This window comes from Megascapheus bottae, chromosome 4 (genome assembly GCF_031878675.1).
Source record: "Megascapheus bottae isolate mThoBot1 chromosome 4, mThoBot2.hap1, whole genome shotgun sequence".
In the NCBI taxonomy this organism is placed as follows: Eukaryota; Metazoa; Chordata; class Mammalia; order Rodentia; family Geomyidae; genus Megascapheus; species Megascapheus bottae.
In genome coordinates, this window is record NC_143512.1 from 5,182,947 (window position 1) to 5,199,726 (window position 16,780).

Genomic DNA, 16,780 nt, shown 5'->3' on the forward strand with positions numbered 1-16,780 from the left:
CTAGAACAGGAGGCAAATTCAAGTGTTCTTCTCTATAGGATGAGCCGATTCCATTGAAAGGAATGGTGGGTAAGGGGGAAGCCTTCCCACTGCCTCTCTCCTCAGCTGATCATGGCCAAATGGAGTCTCAGTTAGGCTCCAGGAGGCCAGAACTGGAGGCTAATAAGCATTATTTGACTCATACATGGTGAATCCTGATGTGTAGCTGCACTTACACACACTCAGCTGGAAGAAGAGGCTCGCTTATAAAGCTGTTCTCTTTTCCTTTTATTCTATTTTCTACTATTATTGTTATTATTATTAATTATCTTGAAGTGGTATACAAAGTAGTTGTCATGTAACAATGAATAATCTATGCATCTTGATCAATAACACCCCTTTCAATATACTCACCCTTCTTTATTCACCTCTTCCCTCACTTGTCTTAATTTTGTAGGATATCTACCCAATTCTTGACTCCCTCTTTTTTTCTTTTCATTTCCTCTATTTTTATTCCCTCAGACCCCACCCCTTTCAAGTCCTGCAATCATGTTCATTGCAGCATTATTCACCATAGCTAATGTATTGTTACCCCTCAATAGACAAATGAGTCAAGAGAAGATGGTAGATATCCACAATGGAATTTTGCTCGTCCATTAGAAAGAATGATATGATATCATTTGTAAAGAAATGGAAAGTCTTGGGGAAAATGATGTTAATTCAAGTCAATCAAACCTAGAGAAACAAAGGATGCATGTTTCCCCTCATATGTGGAAGCTAGATTTAGCTTATAAACTTATAAGTAAATACATTGGATGTTATGCAAGTGTAAACAAATGTATTAACTGCAGTATGGTAAATTCAAGAACTCAAATAGTATAATTCCTTAGAAAAGCAATGTAAATATTCCTCCTTCTCATTCAACTCCCAAGCTCTCTCACATTTCTTTCTTTTCATTGCTCATTTATCAAAATTCCTCTACCCGGTGGGAAGATAATCATTCCACAGAAAGCATCTTTTTCTTGTCTCTGTTTGTTCAGTTCCACAGCTCAGGGGGCCTCAAGCTCACACATGCTCTGCCTCCGCAGTAAAATTACCAGCCATCTGTAGACTCCTCAGCACCAACAATAACATTGTTTGTCTGTGTTTGCTCCTGCAGTGTGGGACACCTGCCATATGCACTCTGATGTAACACCTGACAAAGATTTCCAGTGTGGGGCTGCTTTCCTTGTATTAGCAACAGGAGACTGTGCAGGGAGCACTGGGTAGGGATTGGGCATCTTTGTTCTCATCAGGGCCTACACACTTGCTCATAGAGATAAGAGCATGACCTCAGAGAGTGAGTCATCTCTATGAGGACTCATCTTGTACCATTTGGATCCTTTGTGCTCATTTCTGATGGGTCTGAGATCCCAGGATCCAGTGGCTGAGTTTTTTTAAAAAATTATTAATTTACTTTATTGTTAATCTAGAGGTGAAACACAGATGGATTACAATTATATGAGTCAGGTAATGAGTACATTTTTTTTTCATACAATGTCTTCTGTTCCTTCACTCTCTCTCAGTCCTTTCCTTCCATCTCTACCAGCCAGTTGTATCGTTCACTTTAATCAGTGTCCACTGCTGGCTGCGCTTTGAGCTCCACTGCTGCACTTTTCCACCCTTTTCTCCTTGAGTTCCCCCCCAACCCTTCTGGACATATACACTTGAAAGCACCATACATAAGGTAAAGAAGTCAGAACCATCAAAAAGTAAAATCTATGAAATATTGATATAAAAATCGATGTTAATAAATTCTTTAATAAAAAAGTAAAAACTAAAAACAAAAAAGGAGATAGGTCTCTTGTTTCCATATATTGGAGTTTGTGCATATTATTTTGTATAAATATGAGGAGGCACTTAGGCATAACACCTCTGTGTTTCTCTCCAAAGAGTATCTTCTCTTGGTCTTCCAGTGCCCATGTTTTAAGAAATAGATGAATGAATGGATGAGTGAATAAATGCATGAATTTCCACTGAGTGATTTTATTTTTGTTTTTTGCCGATCCTGGGTTTGAACTCAGGGCCTAGGCAATGTCCTTGGGATTTCTCAAGGCTAGTGCTCTACCACTTGAGTCACAGCACCACTTCCAGCTTTTTCTGTGTATGTGGTACTGGGGAATAGAATCCAAGACTTCATGAATTCTTTCATTTTGAGATAACCAGACTTCTTTTCCCTCCCTCCCTCCTTTCTCCCTCCCTCCCTCCCTCCCTTCCTCCCTCCCTCCCCTCCTCCCTCCCTCCCTTTCTTCCTTTTTTCCTTCCTTCCTAGTCTAATACTCTATCACTTGAGCCACAGTGCCACTTCTGGCTTTTTCTGTGTATGTGGTACTGAGGAATTGAACCCAGAGTTTCATGCATGCTACGCGAGCACTTTACCACTAGGCTAGGCTCCCTGACTCTGACTATGTTTTCCTATACATTACCATTAGTCGCAATCAGAACAGTGAAGCTTATTGAGACTGGTTTGGGAAAGGAGAAGGGGATGACTCAGAGTGGTGGAAGGGGTGAATTTAATCAGGTACATTATATGCTTATGTGGATATGGTAAAGTGAAAGCCCCTTTATGACTAATTGATGTTAATAAAAGTAATGAAAAATTTAAAAAAGAAACTGTGAGGGGTGGGAGTGGGGGGAAGAGAAATGGGGACCAAGACATGAGAAAGGGTATCAATGTATGTGAATTAATGTACCTCCTATCTGGCAAATATAATGTAACCCTTCTATTAATTACAATAAAAATATATGAAAAAAAAGAAACTGTGACTGGTTACTCTAATTGGTAACTAACCAGTGGTTATGTTGTGGAGAGAATAAGTCACCCAATTAACTTATAAATCCCTTATATATATATACACACATATAGGTAGATATATTCTAATTATGCTTTATTTATGACTTAATCAGAGCTGGACAATAAATTTTAACATATTTGTGGGCAGGGCTGAAGTTTTCTGCATTTTTTTTCATTCCCTTAATGTGATACTTGGCATGCAATGGGCCCTTAATGTACATTTGCTAAATTAACAAGGGATTGAAACGTGGGTTGAGCTCTCCATCACCAGAGATTTCCTTAGGGAAGATGGATGACTCCGATGATAATGAAAAGAACAGTAAGAACAGGTATGCTACTAAGTGCCAGGCCTAACTACCAGTCACTGGGCTCAAGTCCTTGCATGCAACATTAGCTGGATCTTTCTGTAAACTCAGTGAGGAGGGCAGTAGTTGTGACTCTCATTATTGTGAGAGAAAATGAGGCTCTCAGAGATGGGGCCACAGGCCAGGGGCATTGTGGAAGTAGGAGAAAAGCTACAAACAGGCAACTTGGATCACCTGCAGATGAGGGGGTCAGGAGCCTTGGGCAGAGTTTTAAGGGACTAGGGTAATTATTCTTTTGGCAGCCTTTTGATGGGCAATGTGAGGCCGAGTTTGGGGCTGAGCTCTTCACCCTGCTTCCATCAGAGAAGGAAGTAGTGGTTTATATCAGACCACAAATGGCAAAAAGGACTCTGCTGCTAGGTTTGAAAAGCACTGTTAGATGTCTTGCTTCCAAATATCCAAGTCTCCAGCATAAGCCCCAGAACTACCCAGGCAAGATCATGTCCTTCCATTTCCTTGGGCTCCCTCAGAGAGAGGCCCCATCCCCTGCCACCTACTCACCTGCACAAGCTACACACGAAGCACTTGGGGTGATAGGTGCGGCCCAGGGCAGAGATGACTTCACCGGTGATGAAGTCCCGGCAGCTGTCGCAGCGGGTGCCGTAGAGTTGCTGGTAGTCCTGGGTGCAGATGTATTCCTGGTTCTTGAAGAAGAAGCCTGACTGGGCCAGGGCACAGCCACACACTTGGGAAAACAAGGAAGGAAACAAGGGTAGGTTGAGTGCAGGGGCAGTCTGAAGTCTTCTCTGGGAGGAGCCTGGTGGCACATTAGAACTCATAGTGTTTTAGAGCCAGTGAGTTTCACGATTGGTGACCTGCAGATCACCTGCAGAATGACTTCAGAGGAAGCTACACGATCCTGTCTCAGACCCCCCGGGGGATGGGGCCTGTTCTACATTTTAATGCATTGCCCTTCTGATTCCTGTGCTCAGCATCGACATTGAGGGCACTGAAGCTGAGGGCTCTAGCTCTCCTGCAATGCTACACAATGCTAGCATCCTGCATTTGAGAAAGGTATCACATGGGTCAAATTCTCCTGGGCACTTCCTGTTGTTCATGACTGGTGAGGGGCAGTAAGGAGATCACAGGTTCCAAACTCCAAACAGGTGACCTGGTAGGATGACAATGGGGAGAAGACTGGAAGTTTCTAGTCTGTCCTCACCACAATCACAAAGGTCTGGGTGGTCCCCAAATAGGAATGATAAAAGGACACAGTGTATGAACTGCAAACAGGTAAACAAGTATGTGAGGAGGGGACTATACTCCACGTACCATGGCATGTGGCACAGGTGACTGGCTATGGGGCAGGGGCTGAGGAAAGAAGTAGCTCTGTCAGTGAGGAGGGGTGGAAGGAGGCTTTGTGGAGGAGGAACAGAAGGAAAAGCACAGGGCTGGGGTCAAGGGGAGTTTTTCATGCCCAGAAGAGGAAGGTCTCATTCCAGTTTAAGAAGCCTAGGCTTTGTGGCATCTACAAAGTTATAGATGGTTTTCCTTCTAGTTTAAAAACTAAAAAAGAATAAAGTTCAAACCTATACAAAAGTGGAGATGAGTACAGTGATTCCCATTATCTAGATGCAAAATAAGTTAATTGTACTCGTAGCTTTTGGATAAAGAGGGAACATTTATTTCGTAAAGTCTCTGGGGGTTGCCCAAGGCTAATATGAACAAATATGATGTGAATGGCTCAGGTCACCTATAATCCTAGCTACTCAGCTGGCTGAGATCTGAGAATCATGGCTCAAAGTCAGTCCAGGCACGTAAATCGGACTCTTATTTCCAACTCACCAGCAAAAGGCTGGAAGTAGAGTTGTAGTTCAAGTGGAAAAGAGTCAGGCTTAAATGAAAAAAAATTAGCAAGAATGCAAAGTCATGAGTTCAAGCCCCCATACTGGCACATAAAAAATGGGCATTGGTCAGATGTCAGAACAAACAGAACTATGTAGGAAAAAGGTCGACCAAAGTAGACCTTGAATGTATGGGAAATCTTTTCCTGCTAAGCGTTAGTTTAAGGAATCTATACATCGTGGGCAGAAAAGAGAGGTATAGTTTCTTCCAGGAAAACAAATGGCCAGGAAAACAAGGCCAACAGAACTCGAACAGCCCCCAGAATATATTGGTCCAGCTAAATAAAGCCAGGAAGAGTCAGTCAGGAAGGGGGCTGGTTAGCAATCAAAAGAAGTGAACTGAGAAGCTCTTTTGATGGTGTGGTCGGTTCCCTTCATTCTGAGATAGGTAGCTTGACCTGCCACAGAGATTGTTTTTGAGGAAAGAACCTGGTCAGGCTTCATTCCAGGAAACCATTCCAGCAGAGAGTTAGAGCTTTTATATACATTAATACATAGGTACCTTGGTTTCTGGCAGGTTTTCTGAAGATTTGATAAGTGCAAGTCAGCATTTTTTTTTTTTTTGCCAGTCCTGGCTTGAACTCAGGGCCTGAGCACTGTCCTTGGGCTTTCTCAAGGCTAGAGCTCTATCACTTGAGCACCACTTCCAGCTTTTTTTCTGTGTATGTGGTACCAAGAACTTGAACCCAGGTTTTGATGCATGCTAGGCAAGCATTCTACCAGTAGGCCAACCTCCTGGCCCCAAATCAGCATTCTTAATGCTGTTCAATGGGAAGTTAGGCATAGAGGCACCTGACTGCAATCCCTGTACTACAGAGGCTGAGACAGGGAGATGGTGATTTTGAGGTTGTGCTATCTAGCAAGATGTTAGCTAAATAAATAAATAAATAAATAAAATATTAAATAAATAAAAGAGTGATTAGTGGTGGAGCAATTATCAAAATAGTTTCCAGGTCTGTAGATGGAAGAAGCCAGCCAGGAATTTGGTGACATCACCCCATTAATATCACTTCATCATTAACAAGATAAATTGCTCTGCAAAAGAACACAGGTTAAAAACAGGAAAGATTTCCCTGGGTATGCCAGACATATTTGGTGAGTGTTTGTTCACCTTTGTTGGGCCAGAAGCAGGCTTAAAGGGCCAAGCAGAGTGAAGTGAAGGTAGGGGTTCAGTGTTTGCTACAGAATAGTAAGAGAGAGAAGTGTCTAGGTATGTAGCTACTTGACTGCCACTGAGTCTGGGAGTGACAGTGAATTTGTCCCTCTCTTCCCTGGGATTTCCATTCACTTCTACACAGGCTGAGCTTTTTAGAAATGATCTCTTGTGGGTCCACGGGGAGAAGAGCTTCCTTCATGGCTAACCATGTGTCTAAAACGTTTCAAGTTCAGTGTGAGGTCTTGCTCAGGGGTCACTGAAGCCACCCTGCGAAGAAGCAGGGGTGGAGATGGCAGTGAAGGGAGTGGTGGGAGGTAGGGAAGGGTCAGTGGCACAGCAGGCATTTTGGGAATTCATCTTATCAAACAATGCCTGATTTCACAAGCAGGCAGAGCTGGAGTACGAGCTGTTCTGAGCGTGCAGGTGGTAAATCAATTGTTGGGTCATGGCCTATAACCTCACTGGAAACAGCTCCTGTTGTTTCCCTTCTTTTCTCTCCTTTGTTTTCTCTGCCAATTCCACCCCCAAGGCCACCTCTCCCAGTGGGAGAAAACCAGGAGGTCAGAAGAAAACCTGGAACAATCAGTTCCTCCATTTCCTTCGAAGGAGCTGCAGGAGGAAGTTTTTGGTAGAAAGGATGTAAAGATTGATGACTCTCCAGGGATATTGGAATACAGAGAGGACCTTGGAATGGCGGAATGAAACAAGTAGAGTGAGATATATCTGAAGTTGTGCAAAGCCAGGCATTCAAAGACAAACCTGGACCAAACAAAAACCCAGGAAAGGACACAAGGGTGTACCATATGCAGTTGATGGGAATAGATATACCAGGATAGGCATGGCTGTATGAGTCAAAAAATAAAGTCTATTAGTTAAAAAGAAAAGGCAGACCATACAATTAGACAATAGGAAATGACAGAGTAGACAAGATTAGCGCTGCTTTGTAAATACAGAGTGAGTGCTCACGGTATATGCGAGACCTTACACATGGATTCTTGCTTATGCCAGAGTTGTGTGGGTTACTGGACCTTGAGGTCTTGGATCTTCACTTCTACCATTTAAGTGCTGTGTGACTTTGACAAAGTTATTTCACTTCTCTGGAGCTCATTTGCAAAACGAGGATGCTAAGATAGTTGTGGAAGATACATCCGGATTCTGCCATGGAATCCCACTGATTTTTCAGCTTCAACTCAGACTTGATTTTATGACACCTCAAACTCTGAGTCTGAAGGGTCCTAGATTTGCAACATTTTAATTGTGAAATATATTATGCACAGAAGAAATACAGAAAATATATGTGTTCGGTTTAAAGAATAAGAAAATACTCATGTGCCCACTACTGAATTTATAAATTAAGACATCATCCCAGCACTATGGAAGCCTTTTTTTTTCCCTCCCTGAAAGTTCCTCCTTGCCACACAGTCTAATCACACACTGGCCATTCCTTTTGCTTTTCTTGTGGTTTTACCACCTTTCCTAAGCAGTGTATATTGTTGGGCTGACCTGTGTTTGAACTTCATTGGTGGGGACTTTCTTACTCACTTCTCTGTGCTTCCCCCACCCTATCATTACCCTGTGTTGTTGCCTGAAATGCAATTCATTCATGTTCTCTTTCATGCTGCACTTTAGGTAAATCACACTGGATTTGTGACTCTGGCGAGGAACATCCCAGATGCTTGCTATTTCATTTTTTTGGCTTGTATAAAATGCTGCTGTGGGCATGTTTGCCTTTGAAAAAGCAAGCTGCCTATTCCTAGTTGTATTTAAAATTACATTTACATTTCAGCAGAGCCCCATCACCACCAATATGGGGACATCTGACTAGTGCACATGATGCAGTCACATGGTGGCTTCGTTCTGATTTTTGAGTTTCATTTCTCTGGTTATTAGTGAAATGGAGAGTCTTTTCATGAGTTTATGGGTCATTAGCATTTTCTCTATTGTAAAATGCTGGCTGAGATCTTTTGTTGATTTTCCTTTTACTTTGAGACTTGGAGAGATTCTTTGTGTGTCTTAGAAGTGAATCATTTTTCAGTTGTTACTACAAACATCTTCTGTAATTTGCAGCTTGCTTTTTACTTTTGAAAGTAGCATATATTAGTAGTACAAGGAGCTTCTATTGTGAGATTTCCACACATGTACACAATGTACGCATCCCGATCAACTTCCCCCCTTTTACCACTCTTCCTCACACCCTTTCCCTTCTTAAAACAACTTCACGGTTCTAGTTGTATACATGCAAAGAAACTACTTTGACCATATTAATCCTCATTCTCCGTCTTCATTAGCCTGCCACACTCCCACTGACTATCTGACCATCATCACCCACCTCCAACATAGCTGATACTACTTTCCTGTCATTCTTTGGCCCCTCTCTCTTTCCCTCCCTTTCTCTTTTTTCTCTTTCTTTCATTATTTTTCTTCTCTCTTTGTCCTTTCTTCCTTCTGCCCTCTCTTTTTACAATTTTTTTCATATTTTTTTGTCTTTTCATATTAAAGAATTTATTAACATTGATTTTTACATTATATTTCAAATGATGTGTTTAACAAACAAGTATTCAAGAAGGGAAGCTCTATATACAATCACTGGCACTTAGATTTTAGAACATAATCAAAATTAGAGTAAGGGTTTGTATATCATAGATACATATTAATCTATTTAACAAAACATTATGTCTATGGGGGTCATAGATTTTTATGTCTATGTAGTTGTGTTTATATTTCCAATACCATGTCCATAGCATTGGGTACACAAATACTGAGTCCAACTTTTGAGTCCTCGCTCTTGTACTGTTTGGATCTAATAGCCACATATTAAGGATACCATGCACCTTTTATTCCTTTGGTCTTGACATGATTCACTTTAGATTCATCCACTTCCCTGCAAATGCCATTATTTTACCTTGTCTGTTGTAATTAATGGAAGGGTAACATTATATTTACCAGATAGAAGGTGCATTACTTCACATACATTGATACCCTTTCTCATGTCTTGGTCCCCATTTCCCTTCCCCCACCCCCGCCCCTCATCTTGTTTTCCCCCCTTACCTACCCTATTTCAAATAACCAAAAAAACAAATATGTACAATATATTAGATAACAAGGTAAAATACTGTAACAATATGAGGTAACCAAGGGACAGCAAAAGAGATGAGAGATAACGTAGTACATTAAGGACAACAATCACTCATTATATGGCTTTTGTTTCTATATCCTGGAGGTCCTTTCATTTAGTGTCATACTTATATGGCCTAATGTATCTAGATTTTGTTCTATTGTGAATCTCTGCTAGTAGAGCCCAAGGTTTCTACTGATTATGACGAATGAGGGAAACCATTGAGCCTATGTTCTTTTGAGTCTGGCTTACTTCACTTAATATGATTTTTTCTAAGTCTTTCCATTTCCTTACAATAGCATAGAATTCCATTGTGTATAAATACCATATCTTGTTGATTCAGTCATCAATGATTCCTTCTGTTTCTTTTGAGATGGGATCCCATTATGTGTCCCAAAATAGTCTTGAACTCAACATTTCTCTTGCTTTAGCCTTCTCTAGTGCTAAGATGACAGGTTTATACTACTGAGTTTCCTTTTTCTTGTAGTATTGTGAATAAACCAGAGTCTTCAGGTTTTAGATGGTCAAATTGTTTATTCTTTTCCTTTATCATTTACATTTTCAGTAGCATATTTAAGAAACTCTTCCCTACCGTAAAATTCTAGAGAAGATATCATCTACATTGTCTTCTGAAACTTCTATTGTTTTTCACATCCGTGCTGTTGCTCCATCTGGGTTTGACATTAGTGAACAGCTTACAGTAGCTATCCAGTTTCCCATGTGGATATTTAATCATGTCTGTGTCATTTATCTAACACTTTAATTGTTCCCTACTGATCTGCAAAAAGCATGTTTCCGCACACGTGGAAGGGTGGTTTTGGCTTCTGTCTTCAGTTCTGTTGCTGTATTCATCTGTCCTTAACCCAAGACACACCATCTTAATAGCTTATACAGTAAGCAAGTGTATCTCGCAGAACAGGACTCTTGGATCTGTTGCTGTTTTGTAGAATGTGAATTGTGTCTGGTCCTTTGCCAAGTAAACAATTAACTAAGTTCTTCCTATTTATGGGAAACTTTTGTGCACTATATTAGAATTGCCTTGTGTCTATAGTTTATCTGGGATGGAACTGAATTGTCATCTTCTTGGTATTTCTTTTATGTTTTCATTAACATCTTTTCTGAGGATGTTTTATAAATTTTAAAAAATATAATTTTTCAATGTGCGAGAGGTAATGTACCTACTATCTGATGAATATATCTGTAACCTCTCTGTACATTATCCCGAGAATAAAAAAAAAAGAACTTGGCATTACAATATAATTACATGAAGTACTTTTAAAGCTGGGAAAAATATAATTTTTGTCACAGTAGCTTATACAATTTTGAAAAACTTTGTATGTGTGTGTATGTTCATATGGACTTGAACTCAGGGCCTGAGCTGTGTCCCATAGCTTTTTCACTCAAGGCTAATTCTCTACCACTTGAGCTCAACTTCCTCTTTTTTTGCTAGTTAATGAAAGATACAAGTTTCACAGACTTGCCTGCCTGTACTGACTTTGAACTGTGACCTCTTGAGCAGCTAGGATTACAGATCTGAGCCACTTACACCTGATTAAGGTTTATTCTTAATTTTTTTTCTTTTTAGTGTAAATGTTTGTGTGTGTGTGTGGGGGGGGACTTGAACTCTGGGCCTGGGTTCTATCCCTGAGCTCTTCAGCTCAAGGCTAACATTCTACCACTTGAGCCACAGCACCATTTCTGGTTTCCTGGTGCTTAATTGGAGATAAGAATCTCACGGACTATGAGTGCCTGAGATGGCTTTGAACTGTGATCCTCAAATCTCAGCCTTCTGAGTAACTAGGATTATATGGGTGAGCCATTGGCGCCCAGCTGTAAATGTTTATGTACAAAAATATAATTTCCTTTCTTCATTTATTCTATATATGGTACTTTTTCTTGCTAGTCCCAGGACTTGAACTGAGAACCTGAGCACTATCCTTGGGCTTTCTCAAGGCTAGCGCTCTACCTCTTGAGCCACAGCACCACTTCCAGCCTTTTCTATGTAGGTGGTATCAAGGAACTGAACCCAGATCTTCGTGTGTGCTAGTTAAGCACTCTATCACTAGGCTAAATTCCCTGCCCTGGTATATGGTAATTTTATGTGTTCTCTTTTTGGTATTAGTACTTCATAATATATCTCTAAAATCTCATTACTCTTAGTAACTTAAAACAACAAAAATACCTATTAAGGCATTACCTAATCAGTGTATTTAAATGTTTCCAGGTTTTCTTTTGCTTTTTTAGTAATTGATTATTGGAATAAAGATCTATAAAGGTCCACATATTTTTTATATATATGACTGCAAAATCTCTCCCCCCCTCTGTCTCTCTCTTATTGGTATATGAATTCAGAGCCTACACTTGCCAGCCAAGCAATCTACTACTTGCGCCATGCTTCTAGCCCTTTTGTTACTTTTAAAATAGGGTCTTGTTTTATACTGGGATAGCCTGAGATACTATCCGGTAGCTGGGATGAGAGGTACAAACCAACTACTCACGCCAAGTTTTTTTGTTGTGAGAGGGTCTGGATTGTCCTTGCACTATAATCTTAAGCTTCCCAATCTCTACTTCCTGAGAAACTAGGATTATAGGCATTACCATGCTTAGCTTCCATTGGCATGTCTTTTTTGTTTGTTTGTTTGCTCTTATGCCAGTCCTGGGGTCACTTTTTTGGTTGGCTCTCTCCCACTTTTTCCCTCCTATCCCCACCCACACATTGCATAGTACAATTGAGCTTTCTATAGTTCAAGGCTAATGCTCTGCCATTTGAACCACAGTAAGTGACTCAAAGACTTTCTTGACTGGGCTACCTTTGAATCATGATCTTCACATCTCCACCTCTTGACTAGCTAGGATTATAAGCGTGAATCACCAGAAGCTGGGTTTACAAACAGCTAGATTTACAAGTGTATGTCACTTCATTCAGTTTTAGGAGCTATACTATTTTACATTCCCACCAACAAGCAGATGAGAGATCCAGATGAGAGATCTACATATCTTTATGAACACTTGTATTCTCATCCTTTTGTTTACAGCCATCTGAGTGGGAAAGGAAAGGATATCTCATTGCAGTTTGATTTGCATGGTTTTTTTTTTGCCAGTCCTAGGCTTGAGCTCAGGGCCTGAGCACTGTCCTTGTACTTTCTCAAGGCTAGAGCTCTACCACTTGAGCCTCAGCACCACTTCCGGCTTTTTTCTATGTACGTGGTACTGAGGAATTGAACCCGGGTCTTCATGCATGCCAGGCAAGCACTCTAGCACTAGGCCAAACTCCCGGCCCTGATTTGCATGTTTTTGATGGCTAATGATAGAGAACGTTTTCTGTTTCTGCTTCTTGAACATTTGCATAACTTCCTTGGAGAAATGTCTCACAAGTCCTGTGCTCATTTTCAGATTGGGCTGCCTTTATTATTAAATTATAAGCATCCTTTTCACAGCTTAAACACAAGTGTTTTTTTTTATTATCACACATATGGATTGCAAATACTTTCATCTTATGGACTATATTTTTACATTTCTGATTGTGTATTTTGAAGCACAAGGTTATTAAATTTTGCTAGTTGAAAACATTTAATTTTCTTTAGCTGCTTGTGCTTTTCATGCCATATATAAAATTCTGCTCAACTCAGAGTCACAAAGACTTATTCTTCTATTTTGGCCTAAGAATTTTTATAGTTTTAGTTCCTACATTTAAGCCTTTGATTCCATTTGAGTTGTGTTCTATTCATGTGCAAAGAAACAGTCTTTTTTATTTTTTATGTCTAGGGATATTCAGCTTTTCCAGTACCATTTGTTGAAAAAGATGATTCTTTCTCTCTTAAATTATCTTGGCACCGATGTTGGAAATTAACTGGCCATAAATGGAAAAGCTTATTTCTGGATTCTTGACTGAGTTCTATTGGTTTCTATGTCTATCTCTGTGTTATCACCTTATAATCTTGTAGCAAGTTGTTGTGTTTTATTTTTTTAAGTGTTAATTATTTTGGCCAGTCCCGAGGCTTGAACTCAGGGCCTGAGCACTGTCCTTGTGCGTTCTCAAGGCTAGAGCTCTACCACTTGAGCCACAGCAACACTTCCAGCTTTTTCTATGTATGTGGTACCAAGGAATCGAACCCAGGTCTTTGTGCATGCTAGGCAAGCACTTTAACCACTAGGCCAAACTATCAGCCCTGCAAGTTTTGATGGTGAGAAGTGGGGGTTCTACAATATTGTTCCATTCTAGGATTTTTATGGCAATTCCACACTAGCCTGTCATTTGCTGCCTTGAAGCCAGTTGGGATGCTAATAGAGATCACATGTGGGATGGGCTGAATTGTGATGCTGTCACAGTTACACATGGAAGCCCTAGCTACCAGGGTGATGACTTTGGAGATAATTAAGTATAGACTTGGTCCTGAGGGCAGGACCACCAGGGATGGGATTAGAGTTCTTATAGAAAGAAAAACCAGGGAGGTGTCTGTCTGCCGTCCATCTGTCTGTCCGTCTGTCTGTCTGTCTGTCATCTGAAGATGCAAAAGGATGGTGACCATTAGAAAGTCAGGGAAAAGACCCTCAGCAGATCCCAACCACACTGACCAATCTGGGGCTTTCTGGTTTTCAGAAGTGTGAGATGATGAATTTCCACTGCTTAGAACTACCAGTCTAGGGCATTGTTATGACTTCTTTTTTTTTTTTTCCAGTCCTGGGTCTTGAACTCGGCCTGAGCACTGTCATTGGGCTTTCTCAAGGCCAGAGCTCTGCCACTTGAGCCACAGCACCACTTCTGGCTTTTTTTCTCTGTATATGGTACTGAGGAACAGAACCTGAGTCTTTTTGCATACTAGGCAAGCACTCTACCACAAGGCCAAACTCCTGGCCCTATGATGACTTCTTGAGCTAAGCATTCAGCTGGCAGATTTCTCCTGAAGAGTGTAGCCATCTTAATAACATTAAGTCTCTCCATTCAACAATATGAACCAGGAGTGACTTTCCACCTGTGCAATGTTTTGTAGTTATCATAGCATAAGTTTGCATTTATTTTGTTAAGTTTATTTGTATACAGTTTACTTTTGATGCAATGGAAAGCAGAATTGTTTTCAGGTTGTACGTGAGATCAGATTGTATATAAAAATACAATTGGTCTTGGTGGATTGATCTTGTATTCTGAAACATCAATGAATTTACTAGTTCTTAGAGTTTTTTAGTGCATTCCTTAGGATCTGCTACATATGACATCACCTTGTGTGCAAACTGAGAACGTTTTCTCCTTTCTCAGTCTGGATAGCTTTTGTTTCATTTTCTTGCCTAATTAACCTAGCATGAACCTGTAGTGAAAGGTTGAATAGAAGCGATGACAGCAGACATTCTTGTCTTGTACTTGATCTCCCAGGGAAACATTCAGTCTTTCATCAGTAAACATAATGTTATCTGTGGGTTGGCCTTTGTTGAAGATAGAGTTTGGCTGAATACATAATCCTATCTTGACAGTTATTTATTCGGTACATGAGAGATATTATTCTATTGTTTTCTAGTTTGTTCCTTGCTATTAAGAATTCTGCTGTCAGTCTAGTTACCACACAGAGACAGGTGATCTGGCTACTTTACAGATGATCTCTTTGTCTTTGATGATTTGAAACTTCATTCTGATGTGCGTAGGTGTGTTTCTTTTATATTTTCCAGCAGAGTTAATTATGCAGTTATTTTATAATGAGTGCAAATTCCAGTATACAGTCTTTGATGTTCTTGTTTTGCCCTTCATTGTTTCTGTGGGCTCTCTCTCTTTCAGGATTTGCTTATTTTTATGCTGGCCCTAGGGCTTAAACCCAGGGTCTGAACCATGTCCCTTGGCTTTGTCACTCATAGCCAGTGTTCTACCATTTGAGCTACAGCTGCACTTTGAAATTTTACTGGTTAATTGGAGGTAAGAGTCTCATGGACTTCCTGCCTGAGCTGGCTTTGAACCACAACCCTCAGATCTCAGCCTCCTGAGTAACTGGATTACAGGCATGAGCCTGTTATTTTTGACTGAGTTACTTGTTTTCCTAATAATGTAATCTATGGGAGTTCCTTAAGATCTTGATTAAGGTCAAGATCTCCAAAGAGGACTGATGTTCGCCAAGTGTGTGAATTCCTTTTAAATACCATTTCGCTACTTTAAAAAATTTATGTGAAATGCACAGCATGGATATCATGTATGAATCATGTAAGCATTGAATCCACCAAGCAAGTTTTCTTGCTAGAAACTTTTACAGAACATTTATTTTCACCTGTCATACACGAAGAGTAAAATTTCTACAGAGGGAAATCTCAGATGTACACATAGATCACATTAGATTCCCACTTTGGTCAGCTCTAGGTGTGTCAGTATTTCTCTAGGATCTACTTACACATAAAGAAAAAAATCTCAAGGCATTCAAGGTTGAACATAAACTGAGAATGAAATGTGACACTGGAACCACACTGGAAGTCATACCTCATTCTGCTTCTCACCTCTGAAGATCTTTTCTTTTCATGTGAGCCTGGTAGTACGTGTTAAAGAGTTTTAATAAGAATTGTACAGAAATTTTAGGGATTTCAAATGAGAAGTTTTATTAGGGTAACTATTTTCCTTATTGGTTACTGCTGGGAACCAACCTCCTGTTATTTGTTGTTGTCCCTAAGCAAGTTGACATAGAATGTATTTAGAAAAATGCTTTCACATCTCCATTGAAAGAGTTACTATAGACACTTGCTGTTAGATTGTCAAAATGGCCAAATTATTCCTTCTTTTCATTCACACCCTTGCATCCTGATGTGAAGATCCTTCCACAAAAGGCAGACAGTGTCTTATGACCTTGAGTCTGGGTTGACATGTGAGAAATGAGACTCAAAATTTCAAAGCTTGCTCTCTTGTACCCTGAGACCATCATATATTCATATATGTGAATGACCCATGCCAGCATGGAAGAGGATGAGAAACCAGAGGGAGGCACAGGTCAACAATTATGCTGCCTTGTGTGTGTGTGTGTGTGTGTGTGTGTGTGTGTGTGTGTGTGTATACAAGTCCTGGGACTTGAATTCAGGGGCTGGGCACTGTCCTTAATGCTTAAGGTTATTACTCTATCAGTTGAAGCACAGCACTACCACTTTTAGCTTTATGGTGGTTAATTGGAGATGAGTCTCATACACCTTCCTACCTGGGTTGGCTTTAAATGGTGATCCTTAGATCTCAGCCTTCTGAGTAGCTAGGATTACAGGTCTGAGCCACCGGTACCTGGCAACCATTTCATGTTGATGTGTAAGCAAAAGGTTAACAGATAACACTTCCTTAAGAATACATCCATAGGACAATTTCATTTATGTCTTTATCTTTTGCTCTATCTCAGTACCTGAGGATATAAAATACGTCATTTGTCAACATACTCTTGAAGTTCGACTTGGTCTAATGTGTTTGCCAATTCTCAGTATGAAATAAAAATCCTACCAATTAAAATATATGCCAATATGTTTATACAATACGTATATTGTGTA

General features: G+C 40.3%; 1 protein-coding gene across 4 annotated transcripts in view; it reads right to left on the reverse strand.

Annotated features, from left to right (window-relative positions):
- Nucleotides 1-16,780, reverse strand: part of Ablim3 (actin binding LIM protein family member 3) — a 113,303-nt gene that overhangs the window by 54,113 nt on the left and 42,410 nt on the right. For all 4 annotated transcript variants that reach the window (XM_090331259.1, XM_090331256.1, XM_090331257.1 and 1 more), the window contains one exon: nt 3,679-3,862. In XM_090331259.1, the coding sequence (XP_090187385.1) occupies nt 3,679-3,862 (184 nt within the window). The remainder of the gene's footprint in view (nt 1-3,678; nt 3,863-16,780) is intronic.